Source organism: Strigops habroptila, chromosome 7 (assembly GCF_004027225.2).
Source record: "Strigops habroptila isolate Jane chromosome 7, bStrHab1.2.pri, whole genome shotgun sequence".
Classification (NCBI taxonomy): Eukaryota; Metazoa; Chordata; class Aves; order Psittaciformes; family Psittacidae; genus Strigops; species Strigops habroptila.
In genome coordinates this window covers 63,580,839-63,601,163 of record NC_044283.2, presented here as the reverse complement: position 1 = coordinate 63,601,163, position 20,325 = coordinate 63,580,839, and the positions used below count along the sequence as shown (strand labels likewise).

General features: G+C 39.4%; 1 protein-coding gene across 1 annotated transcript; it reads right to left on the bottom strand.

The window, feature by feature from the left end:
* Positions 1-5,871: 5,871 nt before the first annotated feature.
* Positions 5,872-19,145, bottom strand: LOC115610943 (OTU domain-containing protein 4-like). The gene is made up of 7 exons (XM_030493085.1): positions 16,967-19,145; positions 15,356-15,439; positions 12,506-12,556; positions 10,585-10,631; positions 7,331-7,403; positions 6,789-6,870; positions 5,872-6,020 (listed from the first exon to the last, which is right to left on the bottom strand). Exons 1-7 carry the CDS (start codon positions 17,129-17,131, stop codon positions 5,872-5,874), a joined length of 651 nt encoding a protein of 216 aa, XP_030348945.1. The 5' UTR covers positions 17,132-19,145.
* Between the last annotated feature and the right edge of the window lie 1,180 nt (positions 19,146-20,325).

The following is a 20,325-nucleotide window of genomic DNA, read 5'->3' as shown; positions in this document are numbered from 1 at the left end:
ATCAGGTTAAATCTCCACTTAAAAAGGGAGCAAACTGTGAGACAATCTTCAGATCTCACAACATTTTTATTTTTTACAACAGGAGATCCCACCAGATTAATGGACACCTTTCACCTTCCCTCATTTATCTTGACTGAAAGCATTTCCTCTTACCAAATTACACTCAGCTGTGGGTTGTTTTAGTCCCAGAAGTGTTACAGAACTTACAGTAGAGCTCAAGATGTGTTAAACCACAGCTCCCCCCCCCCAAAAAAATACAAACAGAAAACCCCCACCCCTAAACAACCAAAACCACCACCAAAAAAAAAACCCAAAACAAACAACAAACAGCCAACCAACACCACACAAAAACACACTGCAGCCCCCACCAACAACTTTAAACACATGCTTTGTCCCAAGGTAGGGCAAAGATGATGCTTGGCACTCTGTATGAAATCAGGCAGAGCTACTCAACCAACAGAGAAGCAAGGTGCTTTGATAGACCTTTAATATCAAAAGCTCGTCACAAATATAGCATCTAATTAATAAGCACCACAAGCAACACTTCATTAGCATGGTATCAATCTGTTTAGGATTGGATCTTGTGCAAAAAAATAAAAACCCCTGAGTACTAATGTAGTTGTTACGTTACTCTGCAGGTAATATCCAGACTACTTTGCACTAAAGTAAAAAAGTCTGAAGTGACAATCAGTGCAAAACCCCTTTTTCTTTAGCATGTTGTTTTCTTCACAATTTCATGGTAGTATTCCTTCAAGTAAAGAAGCAGATGCACTTCACAGGCTGAAATTAACTCTGAATTAAAGTAATGCTGCCATTACCAATGTTCAGTTCAGCAATCTTCCAAAAGAGATCAAGCACTTACTTTGCTCCTAGCTCTTCTACAAATACAACAACTGGCCCATTCTCTGAACAAACTTCTTGAATATGGGCATTATAAAACTTCCCATTATGTTCTAAGCGCACCTGTAAGAAAAAAAGAGTAAGAAAAAACAGGTGCATTAGCTTCAAAGAAGATAATAAGAGAATGTTGACTCTTTAAAATACCTGCAATGTTAAAAATAGAACTTTCCCTTTGGGCAATAGAAGACCTGAGAAATAAATATCACATAAATCAGTAAATGCATCAAAAGCAAACCTTCAATCCATATCAGTTCTTCTGAAATAAATAAAAATACTAAAACCAAACCAAAAAAACCCACACCCCACAGAAAGCTTGCCTGGTAACATGACTTAATGAAACATGCTTTCAAAACTACATGAGAAAGAAGTAACCAGCGTATCAAAGCTTCTCCATTTCACTGAAAACACTTTCTCTTAGAATAAAATCCAAAGCTTTTTCTTGTTGAAATCCACGTAAAGGAAAGAAAAATTCATTACTAACTTGAGTGAAATTTAGCGTAGTTTACTACATAATGAACACCAATTATTTCTGAAGTTATTCCTCAGGAAGTTTCTTTAAAAACAACCAAAAAAAGTTGTTCAGACATGCTCACAGTGTTACTTGTCTGACATTCCACGTTCTTAAAAGACTTCTGCTACATATAAATTTCATAATGTTCTGCTACGACATTCGGCTTTCCAATTGTATTAATTTGGTCAATTCCACTTTTCAGTATCTACTTCATCTTCTCATGTTTTTATCCCATATATTCACTGACTCTCTATGTACGTATAAAATTTGACAGAGTATGTTAACTACCAGAGATCTTTCTACTAATAATACCTGTACCCTTTAGTAAATACTACACAAAACAGCCTTAGAGTCTTACATACAAATTTTAAGCCTCTACTATTAAGCAATAAATAATCAACTCCACACTAGGTTTTTAGTTTGTTTTGTGTCGAGTTTTGGGGGTTTGTGGTTTTGAGTTGGGTTTTTTTTGTTGTTTTGATTTTGCGCTGGGGCTGGGGGGAGGAGGGGTGTTGAAGTTCAGAGATGCATTTTTCCTGAATTTACTCACTATGTTTAATTCCATTACACACATTTAAAATAAAAAAAAATACAAACTGAAAGAGCACCCCACGCTGCATAATAAAACTGAGTATTTTCACATTCAGGTGAATAACCTTTAATAGATGATCAAGCATCCTAGAAAGAACCGTAATTAGCCAAGCACCAGTAGTTTACTTAATACACCTAAGGAGATTAATCTAAAATTTGAGCACTATAGAATTTAATGGCAAATCTTATTTCTTCCTAAGCAGCAATGCATAGTGCAAATTTTAATAGTTTAAAGAGCAATTGTGTAACGCATTTTGAATACTTCAAGAGGAAGAATCACCCCAAACTTCAGGATCAGCAGTAACTAAAGCAAGCTGTATGTCATTACTTGAAAGTTATGCGTTTAGAACAAAGCCAATTTACAAACAGTAATCATTATCTCCAGAGTTGAATACAAATACATGGAACTATGATGTTGGTTTTGGTCTCTCCAAAGAAAAGCCCATATGACAGAAAACACTACAATTTTGTTCATCATGCAACTGTATGCATGCAAACACTTCACCGTGCAGCACTATGAGAAAGCAAGTGCAGCCATCAGCAAAAGATGCAGGGGAGATAACAATTAGCTTTATAAACCAGACCAACCCCACACTTTTGCACACCACAGGAATAACTAGCTAGCTTTTGGAGCCCACCAAGAGAAAAACAGAGCTTAGCCTGAACTGAGTAAACTGCCCTAAACACACCTACTTCTCACACAGAGGCTAGCATTCCACAATGCTAAGAAGCAAGGACTCACCAAGGAGGGAAGCCTGCACAAACCTACCTTCATACTTAACATTAAGGTCCTCAGTAATTTTACCAAATACACTCCTGAAGTTAACCTTGTGACTTTTTAATCCAGTAAAATGGCACTGATCACATGTTCTATCACCTGCCTTTTCTATATGTACGCTGTAAGCCATGAATACTGCCAACAATTAAATAATGAGCATACACTCAGTTGAAGACACAAGAATATTTAGAAAGCAGCAATTATATATATATATATCAAAATAGTTAACAAAGAGGGAAAATCAGCATCTTAAGCAAAATGTTAATGGCTATAAACTATAATGCAACTATTACTTACTTTACATTTATCTCCAACTGAGTATTGCATGCCAGCGGCAATAGAAAAATCTTGTTTTTGCTGATCTGTAAATACATTATCAATAACATACTGTTAGTTTAAATACACCATAAGAGTTACTTTCTTGATGCAGTATAAGTGCAAACCACAAGTTCAGGTCCTAAACCTGCACGCTGACCCATGTGAGAAAAACCACTGCGTAAACCCAAACTGCCATTTGCATCACCATTCTTCAAGAGGGCTCGCTTTATACAACAGCTTGCAAAAGCTGGAACTTTTAAGTATTTGGCTACTTACCCCATTTGGATTGGAGCCAAACATCATATTCAACATTTCTGTAAACTGATGGATTGAGTGCTTTAAGAACTTTTTTAGGTAAGACCAACAAGGCAGGATTCCCATTGCTCTTAAGGTGCTGTATGAAACAGAACAAAGTGCTAAATGGTCAACTATATAATGATGTAACAATTCTCCGTTTTTCAATCACAGTGCTCAAGCTTTAAACTAAAATACAAAGAAGCTGAAAATACATAAAGCATAACATCACTGAATTATCTTTTCAATGCTTTTTCTTTTAACTATACCAGAACAAAATTAAGAACTAAGTAGCATTAAAAAGGACATTATCCATCTTTTGGCACATGAAAAGCAAACGTTATTTTTCAAAGTAGTAATTTGGTTTTTAAGATATTACATAGTAGAAAAACTAGAAAGAGAAGATTCTCTCAGAAACATTGAACGCTGAAAAAATACAGCAAAGTACAAGTTTTTAGGAAGAAAATAAATCTTAACATATAAATACCTTGTTGTCAGAAAGAGATTTCAATCCATTCATATCACTAACTGTTGTAGCTTTACTTCTGCAAAAGGACAGAAGCGAACTGTGATAATATAGTATTAATAACGCCTGAAAATTGGGTAAGAAACATCTTGGAAGGGGATAAAAATACCGTAATTACCACTCTCTATGTAGTCTTTCCACAATAAGCATACCACGGAACATCTTTTAAAATGAAAAAGCTGTCTGTATCATTTCTGTATCACAAAGCTAAAAATAATATTTTTGGTTTTAAGAATAAGTTTTAGGATGTCTAGTTTATGTGTACTGACTTAGCCATCACTTAAAAAAAAAAAAGGGGGAGGAAGGGAGCAGGCAAGAGAAACAAAACAATTCCTTTAAAAATTCTGCAATTATGTAAGGAAAACATAGCAAAAGCAGACATTTCAAAAAATTAAAAGCAAAAAACACTCTGTTAGTGAACTGGCATCAGACACTCTAATTTACTCTTATTTTCTGCACCTGACATCACTGGAAACATTACTTTCCACAGAGAAAACCCAAGTATTTTTCCCTACAGCAACTGTAAGTATCTGTCAGCATTAACTTCTCCCAAAACCAAAACAAACTATTGCATTTAATAACAACATAACTGAAAAGTTGACATTTATAAAATGCAAAAGACCTTCTGGAAAACTAGGTAATGAAACAAACTGAAGTCAACTTTAAGACAAGCAGGAAAATGAAGACTTCATAAACACAGCAAAGTGTTTGTAATTCGTGTCAACTAGGCCAAGAGTCACACACACCAGCTCTTGCGTCATAAGACATATGGTTTAAATAAAAAATGTTGAGTTTGGTAGTCTCAAGTGAGTTTATGACCTTCATTTACAAAGGTGCTATGGAGGTTAGTAGTTTATTTTCTTATGAATCCCAAAGATACAGGATAATGCTACTGCATATGAAGCCCAGGAAAGCTCCAAGAACAGAAAGGAATGAAGAAGGTTTCCACTGTCTGACATTTAACCACAATAATTGTTCCCCAAGGCAGAAATACTTTGTATTTTAATTGGCACTATTCCCTAGTATTTTTTTTTCCAAACAAGAAAGGAAGCTAATCCTTTTCCCAGAACTTGGTTTTCCTTCTGTGATTTACATCGTCTTCCTTTCTGTTGTTTTCAGCTTGAGGGGAAAAAAACCAAAACAATCAGCTTCCAACATCTCAAAGTATTTCTTCTGCCATGTGCCACACAGACTACAGCGGGGTCCCCAAAAAGGACTTTAATGACATTCAGTGGGAAGAGGGGACATGACGCACTAATACAGCATGATCTCCATGGCTTCAATGGAATTTCACACAGCCAGGGCTTTCAGAACAGTATTAGACAGAAGAAAAACTGCCACTATGTAAACGCAAAAATGGCACTGTGAAAGACTTACTGTGCAAAAGGAATCAGTAGCTCAAAAATCTCAAAGCTAACTAGAGCATCCAGCAAAAAAAAACCCCACAAACTCACAAATAGAATCACTTCATAAAGATCAAAGAACAAAACGGAGCAAGCTATATCTGTATTTCTCCATTAGATACATCTGAAGCAGGCACTTCAGCCCCTAGATGTGGAAGCAACGCAAGCTGGAGTAGATTCCTGTAACTCTACTCAGTTGCAAGAGCTAGCCAAGTAACTTTCATGGAGTTTACCATGCCAGACTGGCACACTGACAGTTCTCCCAGGGGATTCTGCTCTTTTAAACAGAAAGAGGGACATGTTGCAATGGCAATATTCCATTATGTAAAGAGACCCGAAGCTAGACTACAGGATAAACAGAAGAACCAGAAGGAAGATGATACGTTTCATTCTTTCACAGTTCTAACTTTGTCACTTTGTGTTTCTTTTCTTAATAGTTTGTAAGGGTTTTTCAACCCTAAGTGTTAGATTCTACCACCCACCAGAAATTCAGAAAACTCATTTAACATGTATTGCTTACAGGCACCTTGCATTAACTTTTAAATCCCATTTACCTGTAGCTGTCATCTTCTGAATCTGAAGCAGATACTTCACTGCTACCATTACTTTCCTCTGTCACACCAACAGCACTAAGTTCTGCTATAATTTTCTTTACATCTGTATCAAATACTTTCTCATAAAGCAACTCATACAGCAGAGCTGGGGAAGAGGAAGTGGAAGGGCAAAATCAATTACAAGGCAAATGAGATTTTATACTACCATTACAGAAGCATTTCAAATTACTTCAATCAAAGCAAGCAAGCATTTTGATGTCTTTAACAAACTGTGAAGGCATTAGAAGCAGAATCAGCTGCAGCTACTACGGGCATACACGAAACTACTAGAAATCAGGTCAAATTTGGCCTCTGCCATGTAACTCTGCACACAGGCAGAGCTTCCATGAAGAATTAGAATCCTTGTAGGGACTGTCACAGTGGCCCATCAAACCTGATTAGGACCTTTGGGCATTCTGCAATCTACTAAAGAAAACAATAATCCATGAAGACAGTTATTTTTCTCACATGCAACCTCCATAATTTCTGTGACAAGTTACACATGCAAATTCTAACATAAACAATTAGTTTGCTAACAGAGTCTAAAATACGAAATTAACACCGGAATGTTGACCAAAGAAAATGCAACAGATCATAAATTAGTACACCAACATTTTCTGTTTACATCAGACCACCCAGATTCAAAGAGGCAGGTAAGTATTCTCCTCTTGGCATATAATCTGCTTTGTCAAGAATCAGGACACAGAAAGAATTCATGCTCTTGCAAAACCATACAGTCATTGACAATTCAAACGGAAAACTAAGCTACTAGAAAAATGAGCTTTCACACAGTGCTTTTCCTGAAACCTAAGAGTGACCATTTTAAGATTTTTGGTAAAAATACATGCTTTTAACTAACCAACGTAATACTTACACTGGCACAGAGCAGCCTTTTCTGAATACTCTATGGGATAAACAATATCATAGTGGTTTCCATTTGAGAAGCACAGCAATACCTATTAAAAAACCACACAGATATTTTAGGATTTACATCTCACTTGATTTGTCATATAAGCACTACGTTTTAAATTCAACCTTATGTACCAACACACTTTGTTATGTCTCAGGATCTCAAAATATCAATAAAACGATCAAAGTGTTTCATGGATGTCCTTTAAACCAAAAAGGATTTGTCCAAAAAAGGCAAAAACACCTTTAAGACAGAGGTAGCTATGCGAGTTAGCACTTGGAAACTGATTTTTATAGGATTTTAGATTACTAGGAAGATAGATCCCAAATATCCATTTAAAAAGAAGTGCTACATGTATCAACAGAAGCCTTAAATATGTACAAAAATAAATTGTTAAAGTTCTCAGAACATTTCACTGTGTCGCATAACAAAACTCACAAAACTATTTGCTGTTTATATAGTCTTAATTCAGCCTTTCACAATAGCCACCTTTTTTTTTTTTTTACCTTATCAGAAAAGCCATTTTCAGTTACATGTGAAGGAGAAGCATTTGGTTCCCGGTATATTATGAAATCTTTCCTGAGGACAAAAAAGTAGCAGTTAAAAATTAATTCTAAAATTAGTATCAATAAAAAATGAAACAGTCGACTTCAAGGAACATACACAGCCACAGAAAACACCTAGTGGAAAAGAATACTGAAGAAGATGAATAAAACTATCGCTGTTCAAAAAAAGGCTTACTTTTATGGAAGAATATTCTAGAATAAGATGTGCCATCACAATGTACACAGAGCCAATGACAAGTAAAGCAGATTTCCAGGCACTGCTTTCTGGAGCAGTGTCTAAAAAGATGATGGCTCCCCGGTCCTGGAGAAATTCATTACACTTTGCCATTTGGAAGCCAACCAGAACAAAGAGGAGGTTGGTTTTACGAGCAGAGACAGGAAACAGTGACAAGCAATAGCTTACGCTAAATCTGTGCTAGCAGATTGATTACATGCGCACAACAACCGTTTTGGGCACAGAGGCCAACCAACAGAGCAGCCCATGTCTGTGCTCAGAAACTCTTCTTGCCTCCCAAACCAACTTCTTATGCTCAGAAGGGTCCACACAACATTTTTGCTCCCAAACAGATGATCAGCAGGCGTTGCCTGATGATCGGACATTGTAACCAACCAGCACCTCTGCAAATCACACCCTCCACGGCTTTTTCCCTGCATTTTAAAAAGCATTAATATGCTGGGGAAAAGAAGACATTCAGAGGGCTGGGCTTTGCTCTTTGGGGGGGTAAGGACTCCACTGAAGTGTGGAGTCCAACACCATGCTGTGTTTGTTAGACTCAAACTGCTGGACTTGAAGTGGTAAAGAAACCCCTCTGTTGCCTCTTCAACTGAGAGAACGGAAAGAAACTTTTTGGGAAGCTTGGGCAGAACCAGCAGATAGCGTGCCACTGCTGTGTTGGCAGATACTCGTCATCAAGGGTGTACGGTCTTTAAAACAGGTTTTGAAAATTCTTATGACTGCAAAGTAAGTTTAGGTATCTCATTACATTTAAGAGGATTGAAAATGCCATAAATGAAGAGTTGAGCTACTACAGTGAAGCAAAATTAGAATTTACATTCCACACTTATAATTCTTTTTTTAGCTTGTTAGATTAAAAAGCATTAGAAGTCGAACTGTATATAAAGTGATATATATAGGAAAACCCACAACTGATACTGACATGACATGCTATTTGATTTTCTGCTAAAAACCGAAATAATTCTTTGCTACTTCTTTTTCTGCTATATTCAATCTCTGTCATGATCTCAAACTTACTTATTTTCTCTCTCTTTTATCCATAAATCCTCCATTCGAATTCTTTGCTCAGCAACCTGTCACTTCCTTGAACTTCCTCCTTGCTCACACAAGCAAAGTTTTACTAGTCTTTCAAAATGGTTAAGTATATTCAGAGGTGCTTGTTTTAGATTAAAAAAAACCCCAAAAGTTTCTACAACTCAGAAAAAGCAATTCTGAGAAGAAAAGAATTTCATAGCTCAGAGACCCACCTGCTTCAGGGCAGCAAGGAAAATTTAGTAGATAAGCAAATTACACCTGTGACAGATCTGAGGAGTGAAAACGAAACAAGGCTATTCATACTGCATTTCTACCCTATGCTTGAAAAGTTTAAAACTCTCTCATTTCTCTGCTCGGCACAGAACAGTAAATTCATACTTCTGCTCTCCCTCAGTCTGATAGCCTGCAGGAAGAGAAGCAACTATTTCCCCCCACCTCCAGCATCATTCCTACTTTCCCAGAGCCTCTAAATTCCCTTTTTAACAGAAGCCAGTCTTCTCAAAACAAGTATGGCAGTAGCAATTCTTGTGTGTCCAACTCCAGCGAAATACTACATACAGTTGCAACTATGCCACAATCCTCCTCATGCTTCCAATGGAAATTTTAAAAATGCTATGATCAACCAGGATTTGTCTCTCTATTCCTTTAAGAGCTGTGGTCCTGGATACCAACATACCACAGCTTCAAAATCAACTGGTCCAATTTCATGACAATACATTCCTCATGGCCAGAAATAGGAAAAACAAAAGATCACAACCATCCAGGTCCGACGTAAGCAAGCATGCAATTTTACTGACTTGAGTTACATCACTCTTCACCCTGGCTCAATCTAAGCATCAGACCTTCTTTCTAAGCCTCTTGAGCCAAACTTAACTCTTCCACCCGTGCAGCCCATGCAACTCTAAACTGTCCCATTAACAACAAAAAGCCAAGATAGTTTCATGTAATCTCCCACACTTAGCACTCATCTAAGTACCTGAAATATTTAACTAGTTTCTTTCCTCCATCAACTGTCTCATCAAGAGTCAAGTATAAAGAAAGTTATTAATTTACAGTAACCATTTTGAAATACTGAGTTTTTTAACGGGTTTACAAACAGCAGAAAGAGAAAATGCTGTACGCTGCTCATTCCCTTGCACAGTATACAAAAAGCAGCAATAAATATTCAGCATACTGTTTCATACTACTTTGTAGAAAGATTAATATATAGGTTTACATTTAATAAAAACACATCAACAAAACTGCTCATCACCAAGGAGTGTTTCTATGCACAAATACCAAAACATTTTGGAAGCATAGCTCAAGCTATGGTACTGGACAAACTCGTACTATTTCATCTATACTGATACAGTGGAAAAATGAATGTTTATACAGAAAAGAGACTAAGCAGTACACCAGGTAGCCTTTACATATATATATATACACACACCTGGTAGTCTTATACATATATACCTAGTACATAGAACTTCATACCAGGGGAGTGGCTTTCTAGCATGCAGCCTACAATACTCATACCAGAAGCTACATCAGAGCATTTGTACAAAGGTAATAAAGAAATAGGTACAGCCCCAAGCTTAGCAATACTGTTAATATTAAAGCCTTGTTGAGAAACAGGAAGAAATGCAATTCTAATAGAAAAATTAGGATATGAAAATTAACAAGATACAAACTGTATCACTCTACCCACAATTAGCTGTGCAGGGGAGATGCATGGCGTTATTGCAAACCTGGATTCAAATCCTCGATTAAATGCCATTTTCAAAGCTCTCTTTTCTATTTATTACCTTGAGAGCTGTGATTTTCAAAGCATATTTGTAACTTTCTGGAGAACTACAGTGTACCATACAATTACATCTTTGTTATTCCAACTGACTCACTAACAAAACAACTGATCTCAATAAAACATATTTTAAAGTTTTCTTACTTGTACATAAGAGAAAGGGCACTTATTTCTACTTGTCCAACCCATTCCTGTATTGAAAGAAAAAAGAATAAAATTATTTCAAACACACAATTATTAAACACAATTATTAGGCTTCCTCATGTGTAGATCAAGAGATATAAGAAATTGTCAAAAATAAATATATCAGAGTCTGAGGTTCAGCTGAGACATTTTGATGGTGTGTTTTTGTAAATAATAATTATTCCAATATGGTGGTTAAGGGGTACGAGCTAGAAGGACTTTTTCCCAAACTAGCTATGGATCTATCTGTATGAAAACTGAGAGAACTAAAAATCAATCACATAAATTCAAATCTGTCATTAAAGAGTATGATTTTGAAAGGTGATATAGCATGTTGGGGTATTTTTCTGTTAAACAACCAGCAGTCTAGCTTTTCAAAAGTGATTTTTGGAAAAAAGTGAGTGTCAGATTTACCAAGTAGGTTTAAAAATGTTACTCTCCACATTCAAACTGTCTGGCTTTGTGGCCTTGAGCTGTAGATGAGCAGGAAAGAACCTTCAGGCTTAACTCTCATGCCTAAAACACAGATAACTTCCACACAAATATTTTGACACTGTCTGGTGAACTGCTCCAACAAAGTAGACAGTCCACTTCCAAACAGCCAAAATAAACTTATGATAGCTGCATTTCTCACACAAGCAGCTGTGTATCAACACCTGAAGAAAGACCAAAAGTCTGTCCTTTAAAATTGTTAACCAGTGAAGTGTCAGTAATGCCATAACCCAGACTCAAATCATGAAAAAGTAAAAGCCGTTTCTTCCATTACCAGCCAAAGCATTGTCCTGTGCTCCAGTATGATGGGACTAGATTTTCTTTCTCTTCTTTTTTTTATTCTTACTAAATTAAAAAATACTGAAATTAAGTTTGGGGCAGGAATTTGTAGCATTTCAATTTTTTTTTAATTCTCATGACGATTTTCAAATACAGACTAACTTAATACTAACTTCTCTGACCACGTAAAAAAGCTACTGTCTGGTTTATTTTTCCAAAAGATTTCTTTTAAACATTAGTGGACATGTACGAAAAAGACATTTTCTGTACAGACAGTGCAGTGCTGTAAACTATTCACATTAGCACAGTTCAGTGCACAGTAAGTTCTACTGGGAAACAGCATGGTTTACCATTTAGCAAAGCATGTTAACTCTAGATTTGACTAACAAAGCTTTGCAATTAAAAATCCCGGAATGAACAAAGACAGAAGGAGAACAGGCCAACACCCACTTCTTTTCTCCTTCCACCATTCATTTTGAAAACTGAAACAGAGAACCACCTAGTTAGCCATTCTGACTCGGGATGCTATAGGAATGGGGCAGAGGGAAGTCATGTTTTGATTTCTAGGAGGGTAACGTTTAATAAAATTTATGTACGAGTGCTTACAAAAATTAAAAGATTTTGCAATGTTTTACTAGGTAATCCTTTTTTTTTCCCCAACCCCTCAGCTTACACAAATTAACTCCCTAATAAAAATACTAACATTAAATTGGTGGGGAGAGGGAGAGTAATAATTTTGCTTCAAATAAGTACCTTCATAAAAGCCTGTGGCTACTGTTCATAATACTCCTTACATGAGTAACTCTCTTTTCATCATGGAAACTTTCAGACTTTATTCAAGGCTGTCTTCAAGAAAAAGCTAGCCACACTATGTTTCGTGATGTTTTGCAGAGGCTAGAAACGTCTGGGTACAATTTGAGGAATAACAGGTTTGAATCCCGACAAAACAATTTCCCCAAATCATTTTACACTAGAGAGTACACTCCTATATTCACATAATTCAAAAACCTCTTAAATTCAGTCAAAGCATTTGTGAGAGAAAAAAAAAAATCCAATTATCCATCAACTTCAGTAAAGTACTGCTTTTTATTATAAATCAAGTTTAACATACCTGTGGATTTTCCAAACATTTTAAATAGTCTTCAAATGGCCCCTCTATGAACTGGATTTAAAAAAAAAAAAGGCAAAATAAAAAAGAAATAATTAGTTCTTTTTATTAGCATAGCATATACAATCCCCAGTGTATGACCCACTGTACCAATGGGAATGTTCCACTGGAAATTTAACACCACCCTGCCCTCAAAGGGCTTACAATCTAAGCATATAGTGATGTAGAGGTAAGGGAATATATGGTCAAACATACAGGTCAGCATTCCAGAAAACAACCACACAAACAGCCTTTGGAGTCATCACAAAATCCAAAACAAAACAAAAAAGAAACCAAACACCAACAGTAAGAAACCCAGCAGCCAAAGAGGGAAACCTGAAAGAAAGCAAAGATGCTGCAAAAGTAGATGTTCATAGGCAATTCAACCCAGGCATGCACAGCGTAACTGGAGAGAATATATGTGGGCTTATTCGAGTATCTTGTTAAAAGAAATAGGCAGTAATGGACAATCAGAAATGAAAGTCATATTTCTGTAATACCCAAGCAGCAATAAGATATAGTATAGGCAAATCAGAAAGCACTTTATCTTCTTTTCTATATCACCTCAAACAAACTGCTTTTACTATCATTGAAATGATGCAAAGAAATTGGGCTACCGTGTAAGCACCAGACTAAGAAAGTAATCCTTCAACTGCACTCCTTAATATGCACATTTGTTAAGAGCAGAAAAAGATAGATGCTGCAGTAACAGACACAAGAGAGGCTCTGTTTTAAAAAAACGCTATTTAGACACAATCTATTTGGACCTCCACAGAGGTCCAAACAAAGAAGTAATTCCCATTATGAACTTATGCTACAAGCCGTATGGCCTCTCTACCCACAGTGATTACAAAACAAGGTAATGAGGAAAACCAAGTGGAGTAGTTGAGATTAAAAGTTCTGCTATAGCCATTTTGAATCTGGCTGGACAGAAGAATCAGAAAGTCTGGCCAAAATTTTTGATTTAGACAGAAGCAATCGGGTATGAATTTAAAAGGTGAATCAGTAAAACATGATCACACAGCAGGTTTTTTTGTGTATCAAAATTAAATGACTTAAAGATAACGCACAGTGGGAGACAGAAAGGGCACCAGAAAGTTCTCATAAGAAACTGAAGGGGGGGGGGGGGGGGGGAGAGAGAATGAAAGTAAACCAGCAGCAATCAAAGATAATTATTTCAAGAAAGGATGAGGATGAAAATGAAGATGGTTTCAGCCACCTGAAAATTTGATTATAGCAGCATCAATGGAATGAGACAGAAATCCAGGCTGAAATGGTTACAATAGACAGAAGAGGAACTTCACCGAGTTCTGCATGCCAATAGAACACAACTACTAAGAAGGCAGATGAGTAAATAGTTGAACTAAGAGATTAGGTTGGTTATGTATTGTTTGTTTGGTTGTGTGTTCTGTTGGGGTTTTTTGTTTTGGAGGTACATTAACAATGCTAAATTACAATTGAAAACACAAAGCATCATTAAGAGATATGGGGAGCAAAGGAGATCAGCAGAGCTGAAGTGAGATACCTGAGGGAGTAGGAACACTAGGAAATGAGAACAGATATGAAACACTTCACCTTGTACAAGAAACACCTATTCTGAAAAGTGACAAAAAACTTAAAAAAAAGGAGACTTTCCAGAAGGACAGCAAAGAGGGGAAACAACACATATTTGGAGTCAAGAATGTTTAGGGTGTTTCCAAAAACTTGATATTGGAGTAAGTGGAGTAATTCTGGAAAGACAGGGATTAAAAAGTCAGCAGTGAAAAAACAAAGTAAGTAAGAAGGGAGAGAGATCTAAGAGTTGGTAAGTCCTCAGATGGACAGGAAACAAACAGTCCCGGCAAATGGAAACAGTCAAGTCAGAGCTGCATTCTCCCAGGGAGATTCACTGTATTTTATGTCATTCATTCTTGACAACTTCCATAGTAACAGTGATCAGTCACATTTGAGCATAGGGCAGTTCGAAATTATAGAAAATACACACACTTATTCCTGCTTCCATTCTCTTCCCTTTAGATGCCAGTGGGCACCTAAAACAGCCTTTTTATTTTGGGTCCAGGTAAATGCGGAACAGAAAACAAGAGCTGAATAATAACCCTCTCGTAACAAATACTTAGGCATACTCCTGTTTTGGCTATCCTTGAAATTAGTTAAACAAGATATGCACTAACACACATATAAGCAAAGAGGAGCACTATTATTTATTACTGTTCCTTTAAAAAGGAAGAAAAAAATACAATTTTATAATGTTAACACTGACGACATTGGTCAAATATAGCTCAATATCAAAATATTTTATTCCATGGTTGATGGAGAACTTATGTATGTTTAGAAAAACAAAACCCCAGTGGTAATGCATAATTAATTGTAGACCCTGAAAGAAATTTCACTCTTCTCCTCAGTCAATCCCTTATATATTGTAAAAACAATTAAATAGCACAATAAGAACATTTTATGATCTTTGTTAAAATAGGCATTATACTAAAATAAAATCCAGATTTTGGTAGCTCCACTACAGACTATTACAGTTTAATTTTAAGTTTGCTTTGTTCTTTAACAAGCATTAAAAACTCTTCCCACTCCTGCCACCCCACATGACTCCAGCCCAAGCAGCACACATCTTTCTGCAGGCTTATGAAAATGAGTTACTACCACACATGTGCCAATTATTTTAAAGAGCACTCACTTCAAAAAGCATCAACTAGCATACAGCTGTGATGAATACCATCACAAACAGATGAATGTGCTTTAGAAAAGTGGAAGGAATAAAGTAACTTCTTTTTAATTGCTCACAAATAAAACAAAAATACTTACTGCTTCAAATTTCTCCCTATTTTTCCGAAGATAGTCTACACAAGCCATCCTAACATCAATATGCCGAGACTGAGAGTGTAACACCTACAAAGGGAGAAAGAGAAGAAAGTGACACTGGTTCTTAGGAGTTTTAATGATAGGTCACAAATAATTAATGACTATTGTTTAAATACAGACTTGGAAATACTCTCGTTTTAATTTTAAGAATATTTAAATGCACACTCATTCAGTAACAACATCTTTATGCAGGTGAAACCTCAATTACTTAATCAAAAATTAAGTAACTGCAGATTAACTAAATTCAGACGTTCAATTTTATAATGATTTACTGAGCAAAATGAATAGCATTTGTTGTCATTCTTTAACCAACTCCTTTGTAAGGGACTTTGATTAATTGAAGAAGTTACCGCAGGAGTGGATGAGGAAATCAACTACCAACATGCATTTGTTCAAATGAAACCCAACCAAACCTAAGTGAGTGCAGGATTACTTTCTCCTGACTTTAAGATGTGTATGTCTGTTGCCCAAACACTGACTTGGAAGCCAGGAATTCAGATCCCAACACGACATGTGCATTCTACCTCCTGCTCAAACCTCTACTGGAAAAAAATATTACTTTCATCATAGGTTCAATTGTCTCCAACATGACTTTTTCTGCACTCTCACTACAACGTAGGGAAATTCCAGTCAATTCAAGTTGCAGCCTCTCTTCCGACCCTTATACACTACCCTGAATTTAGAACACTTTCAAATTCGGACCAGTGCAGTTTTTCCTGCATGAAGAATATGGAGATTAGGCCAAATTTGTGGATAAACACCTAATAACTCAGAATTAAAGGCCTTCCCTTCAATAAAATACAAATCGGATGTTAAAAGTTTATAGTTGAAAAAAGTTCTACATACACTGTAGTGTGGGTGAAACCTTATATGCTAATTAAAAACACCAGAGTATCAATGTATATTCATTATTCCCTTGAAATAAAATAATAACACCACTCACTTCAGATCAATAGCGTCTGCTTCCTGAACTTAGAAATTCAGTGAGGAAAGTAATGTTAAAAAAAAAGCGAACTGTGTATAATTAGCATAGGAATCTGGGTTCCCACAATCAGAAGCACCAGAGCTCCCACTGCTGTTTGTTTGCGTTTAAGACAAGATGACGCTGTCACTTTTTTCCTTTAACAGTAACACTGAAATGGGGGAGGGGAATTCAACAGGAAGAACTGCAAATAAATTACTTTCTCTAATTTTATCATAAGCTAATTAACAAAACTGAGAGCAAAGCTTTTCAGCTCTTTACGCCAAATTCCGTTTCCTGAAGAGCCTCATGCGGAAGCAGTTGCACCCAAATGTTGAAATCTTACATTGAAGAAAGCTCTGAGGAGGGAGTGGAAGGTCAAAACAGGTAACAATTTCTTGATGGCAGAAAACGGCTGCACACACAGAACTTCTCCCTAGTCGCAAGGCAGAAATTATTCCCCCCACACCCCGGCACAAGACTGGGCAACCTTAACCTGTACTTGTCAGCATTTTACCACCAATTATCACCCGCTAATGAGATCCACTTCCCATGCTTTCATGAGAGGTAGCTTTGTTTAGGTAGGCAGTTACCTGCTCGGCCACAGCCCTGAAAAGACAAGATCCATCCTTGGCAACTCTCTTTCTGTACAAGCCCTGAGATCGCAGGTAGCAGTCCATAGAAGTGTCCCCGGGGGTGTCCACGCCGCCGCCTTGATGGCTCTGCTCCCCGCCGTCGGCTCTGCACGCCGCCTCCATGTTTACCGCTTCACCCTGTGGAGAATGGCTGCACCCCTCCTAGCCCCACATGGCAAGGGAAACCCACCGAGCAGCTCCGGGGCCGGGTAAAGGAAACAGCAGCGGCTGGGGGGGGCAGAGCGCTGGCCCCCGGCACTCGAGGTAGCAGCAGCGATAAGAAAAGGAGCCGGTCTCACGTTATCAACTTGCATGTGGGAATCGCGGGGAGAAACAGCCAAGTTTTACTCCGCAGCCTGGACTTCCAGCTCCATAAACCCCGCGGCTTCTAGGCTCCTCCGCAGGGCCGGGCAGCAGCTCCCAGGCACCGCTCCGGCGGGATCGCGGTCCCGCTTCTCCCCGCTCAGGGCGGCGAGTCCCTGGCCGGGCGCGCAGCCGGCCTGCCGGGCGGAAAACAAAAGAGAAAGGACATGTGCTACCGCCGCCGGGGAGGGGGAAAGGGAAAAAAAGAGAAGCGTAACCTGGCGTTTATTTTCACTTTCAGCCCGGGCGCTTCTGGGAGCGGTAGTCCCGGAGGAGGGAGCGGCGGGAGCCTCCCCCGGCAGGGCGGGAGCGGGGAACAGGGCTCATGTCAGCCCGCGAGAGCTGCTTAGCTTTACAACCAAACACAGTCTGGTTATAAAACACCGTCCACAGATAGGTGCGGGTTTTTGGTTATGGTTTTTTGTTTTGTTTTCTTCAACACATTAGACTGTAAGATTACTTTTTAACTCTATTCACTTGTAGGAAAGAAGATGGAGCTAAAACTGGGATAGAAAAGGCGGCTTACTTAAAAAGAGACTAAATTAAAAAAGCTACAGCCATTAAATACGTTTAATACACTACTTTTTCTGTACACCACTCTCAGTGGTAAAAAGCTACACACATTTTTATTAGAATTGCATGACTTAGCTCTTGTTTGGCATTGTAAACAGGCTTGACAAGATTTAGGTGCACAAGAAGTGTCAAGAAAAGAAGCTTCCCAAACTTGTAAGGCTTTCTTTTTTCTTTTTTATTGTGGTTGTGCAACTTACCTAGGAGAGAGAGCTATAAAGCTCTCAGTAGCTCTAGTGATAAATAAAATGCTACCAGTTACTTTTTAGCTTAAATGAACAAATTTAGATGCAAGAGACAGAAGGAATTAAACCCCTGATTTTTACTTTCAGCCAACAGTAGTAAGAACAGGGAGAGCCGTGTCTTGCACTATGATTTGTGTGTAACAGCAGCAGATTGAATAAACTGAAGTTACAAGCCCAGCTGAGTCTAGTGCTCGATCAGCTCTGCACAAGCAGTCTCAAACCCCTTGACCCTAACAGAAGCCCAGGGTCTCCAGAAAGGAGTTGGTCTACTGGAAACAAAAGCAAATTTCCAGCGATCTCTGTAGACAAGGAGAATAGAAACTGAAAGCAGCGAAGGTAAAGCCCTAACAGCATCTGAACCTCCAAGACACAGGGAGCTGGTAAGGCAGCATGGGGACTGTTAAGACAAGAAGCATGAGGTAAAAATACCAGTGAGGGGCTGGAGGGAAAGCTCAGGCTTCTCACCAGAAGATGGGAAAGGTCATCTAACAAGACTGAACTATAAACAGTTGCTGCTTCTGACTCAGCTACCATACTCACTTCAGAAACTCAGACTAGTAGAATCCTGCATGGGAGAGGTGCTTCTTCTGTAGCTACAAGTGATTTTGCAAGATGTTCTTGAGACCTACCAGTGTCCAGCTACAGAGTTTCTCAGGAACATTCCAGTTTTCCTCACCCTATGTATCATGGTTAGAGACAGAGCTATCCTCTAAAATGTTCACAAATCCATCTTCCCACATGTTTGGGTCTTTTTCTCATTGTGATTCTAAAGACTGGTTATGGGAAGGGCAAATGCCTTTCACCAGATCTGTTAGACTCCAGAATGCCTGTACATGCGGTCATCCAGTATGCGACAGAACATAAACATACTTCTGACAAGTGAATACACTGACAAAATTAACAAATTAAAGTCATACAGTTGCCAGTTTCCTAACAGCCTGCTCTTTTTGCAGCCGAATCCTGAAGACAATCAAGCAACAGTGACCCACAGATTTCCCCCGGCCCCCCCAAGTACTGCAAGAAGCAATACGTTTCTAAAACAGCGAAGGTCCCATTGAAGAGATCTAGCCTGAACACGCCGAGTTCCTAAGGCATAAGAAACATATCCACTAAAAGACATCTGAAATCACTCAACGTTGTAATAAGCGCTCCATCAAGATAAGAACGGCCAAATTGTAACTCATGCGCTGTTACAGATGTTCTAATTAGCAAGCACCTTTACTAGCACTTTCAACCAGCACCTCAACCACTGCTCCAGACACTAGTTCTTCCTCTGCACTAACCTCTATTGCCCACAAAAGCGCTTCTGCTGCCCATACACTGAAGCAGCTCGGGAAGCAGACTCAAGCTAAAAAGACAGAAAGAAAAAACCCCACAAACTCGGTGTTTAAACCAACATTATGTTGGTGATTCAGTCTACGGCCTGCCTGTGCCGACACCTGGCCAGCCAAGACGGGGGGGAACACAGCCGGGTGGGGACTGCCTCTCCTCACCCAACTGCAACCTTGGCCGAAGGAGACCAGCTTTCGCCCCGCTCCACGCCCGCCCTTTCCCGCTCCGGTTCAACAGAACCCTCCTCCCAGCCCGCAAGCCCGGCATGGGCGACTCAACACAGGCCGGGGACAGGCACCCGGGCAGGGGCGGCCCTCGGCGGCCCTCCCCGGGCACGGGAGCGGCCGCCGGGGCCGTGGGGCCGGGCCCCCCGCCTGAGGGGCTGCGGCGAGGCCCGTACCCGCTGACTGACACTTACCAGCGGAGGGACGGGCGGCCCCCTCCTCTTTTTCTCCTCCTCCTCCCCCCGCGCAACAGCTGCGGTGGCGGCAGCAGCAGCAGCAGCGGCGGCGGCACCGCCCCCTCCGCGCCTCACAGCGGCCCCAGCGGCGGCGCAGACACTTCAATCTCCCGCGGCGGCCCCTCTGCTCGCGTCGCTCCGCGATGATGCGGCCGCTGCCAGCCCCAGCCCCGTCCCGGTCTCGCCCTCCCTCCTCGCCGCCTCTCATCACTCTCGGCCGCGCGCGCGAGGGAGGGAGCGGGGGCGCGCGCCCGCACGGCTCCCCCTCTTCCCCGCCCGCTGTTGGTTTGTCCCGACGGCCACACCTGCTGCGGCTCGTACCATTTGCCGCACAACGGGAGGAAAAG

What these genes read in the sequence shown, in the direction of transcription:
- LOC115610943 (XM_030493085.1), bottom strand. Translation starts at nt 17,131, where the DNA reads ATGGAGGCGGCGTGCAGAGCCGACGGCGGGGAGCAGAGCCATCAAGGC. An exon ending in GCCCTTTCTCTTATGTACAA is followed by an intron (nt 7,404 to 10,584) that starts GTAAGAAAACTT and finishes TTTTGTCCTCAG; the next exon opens with GAAAGATTTCATAATATACC. An exon ending in AAAGGCTGCTCTGTGCCAGT is followed by an intron (nt 6,021 to 6,788) that starts GTAAGTATTACG and finishes CCTCTTCCCCAG; the next exon opens with CTCTGCTGTATGAGTTGCTT.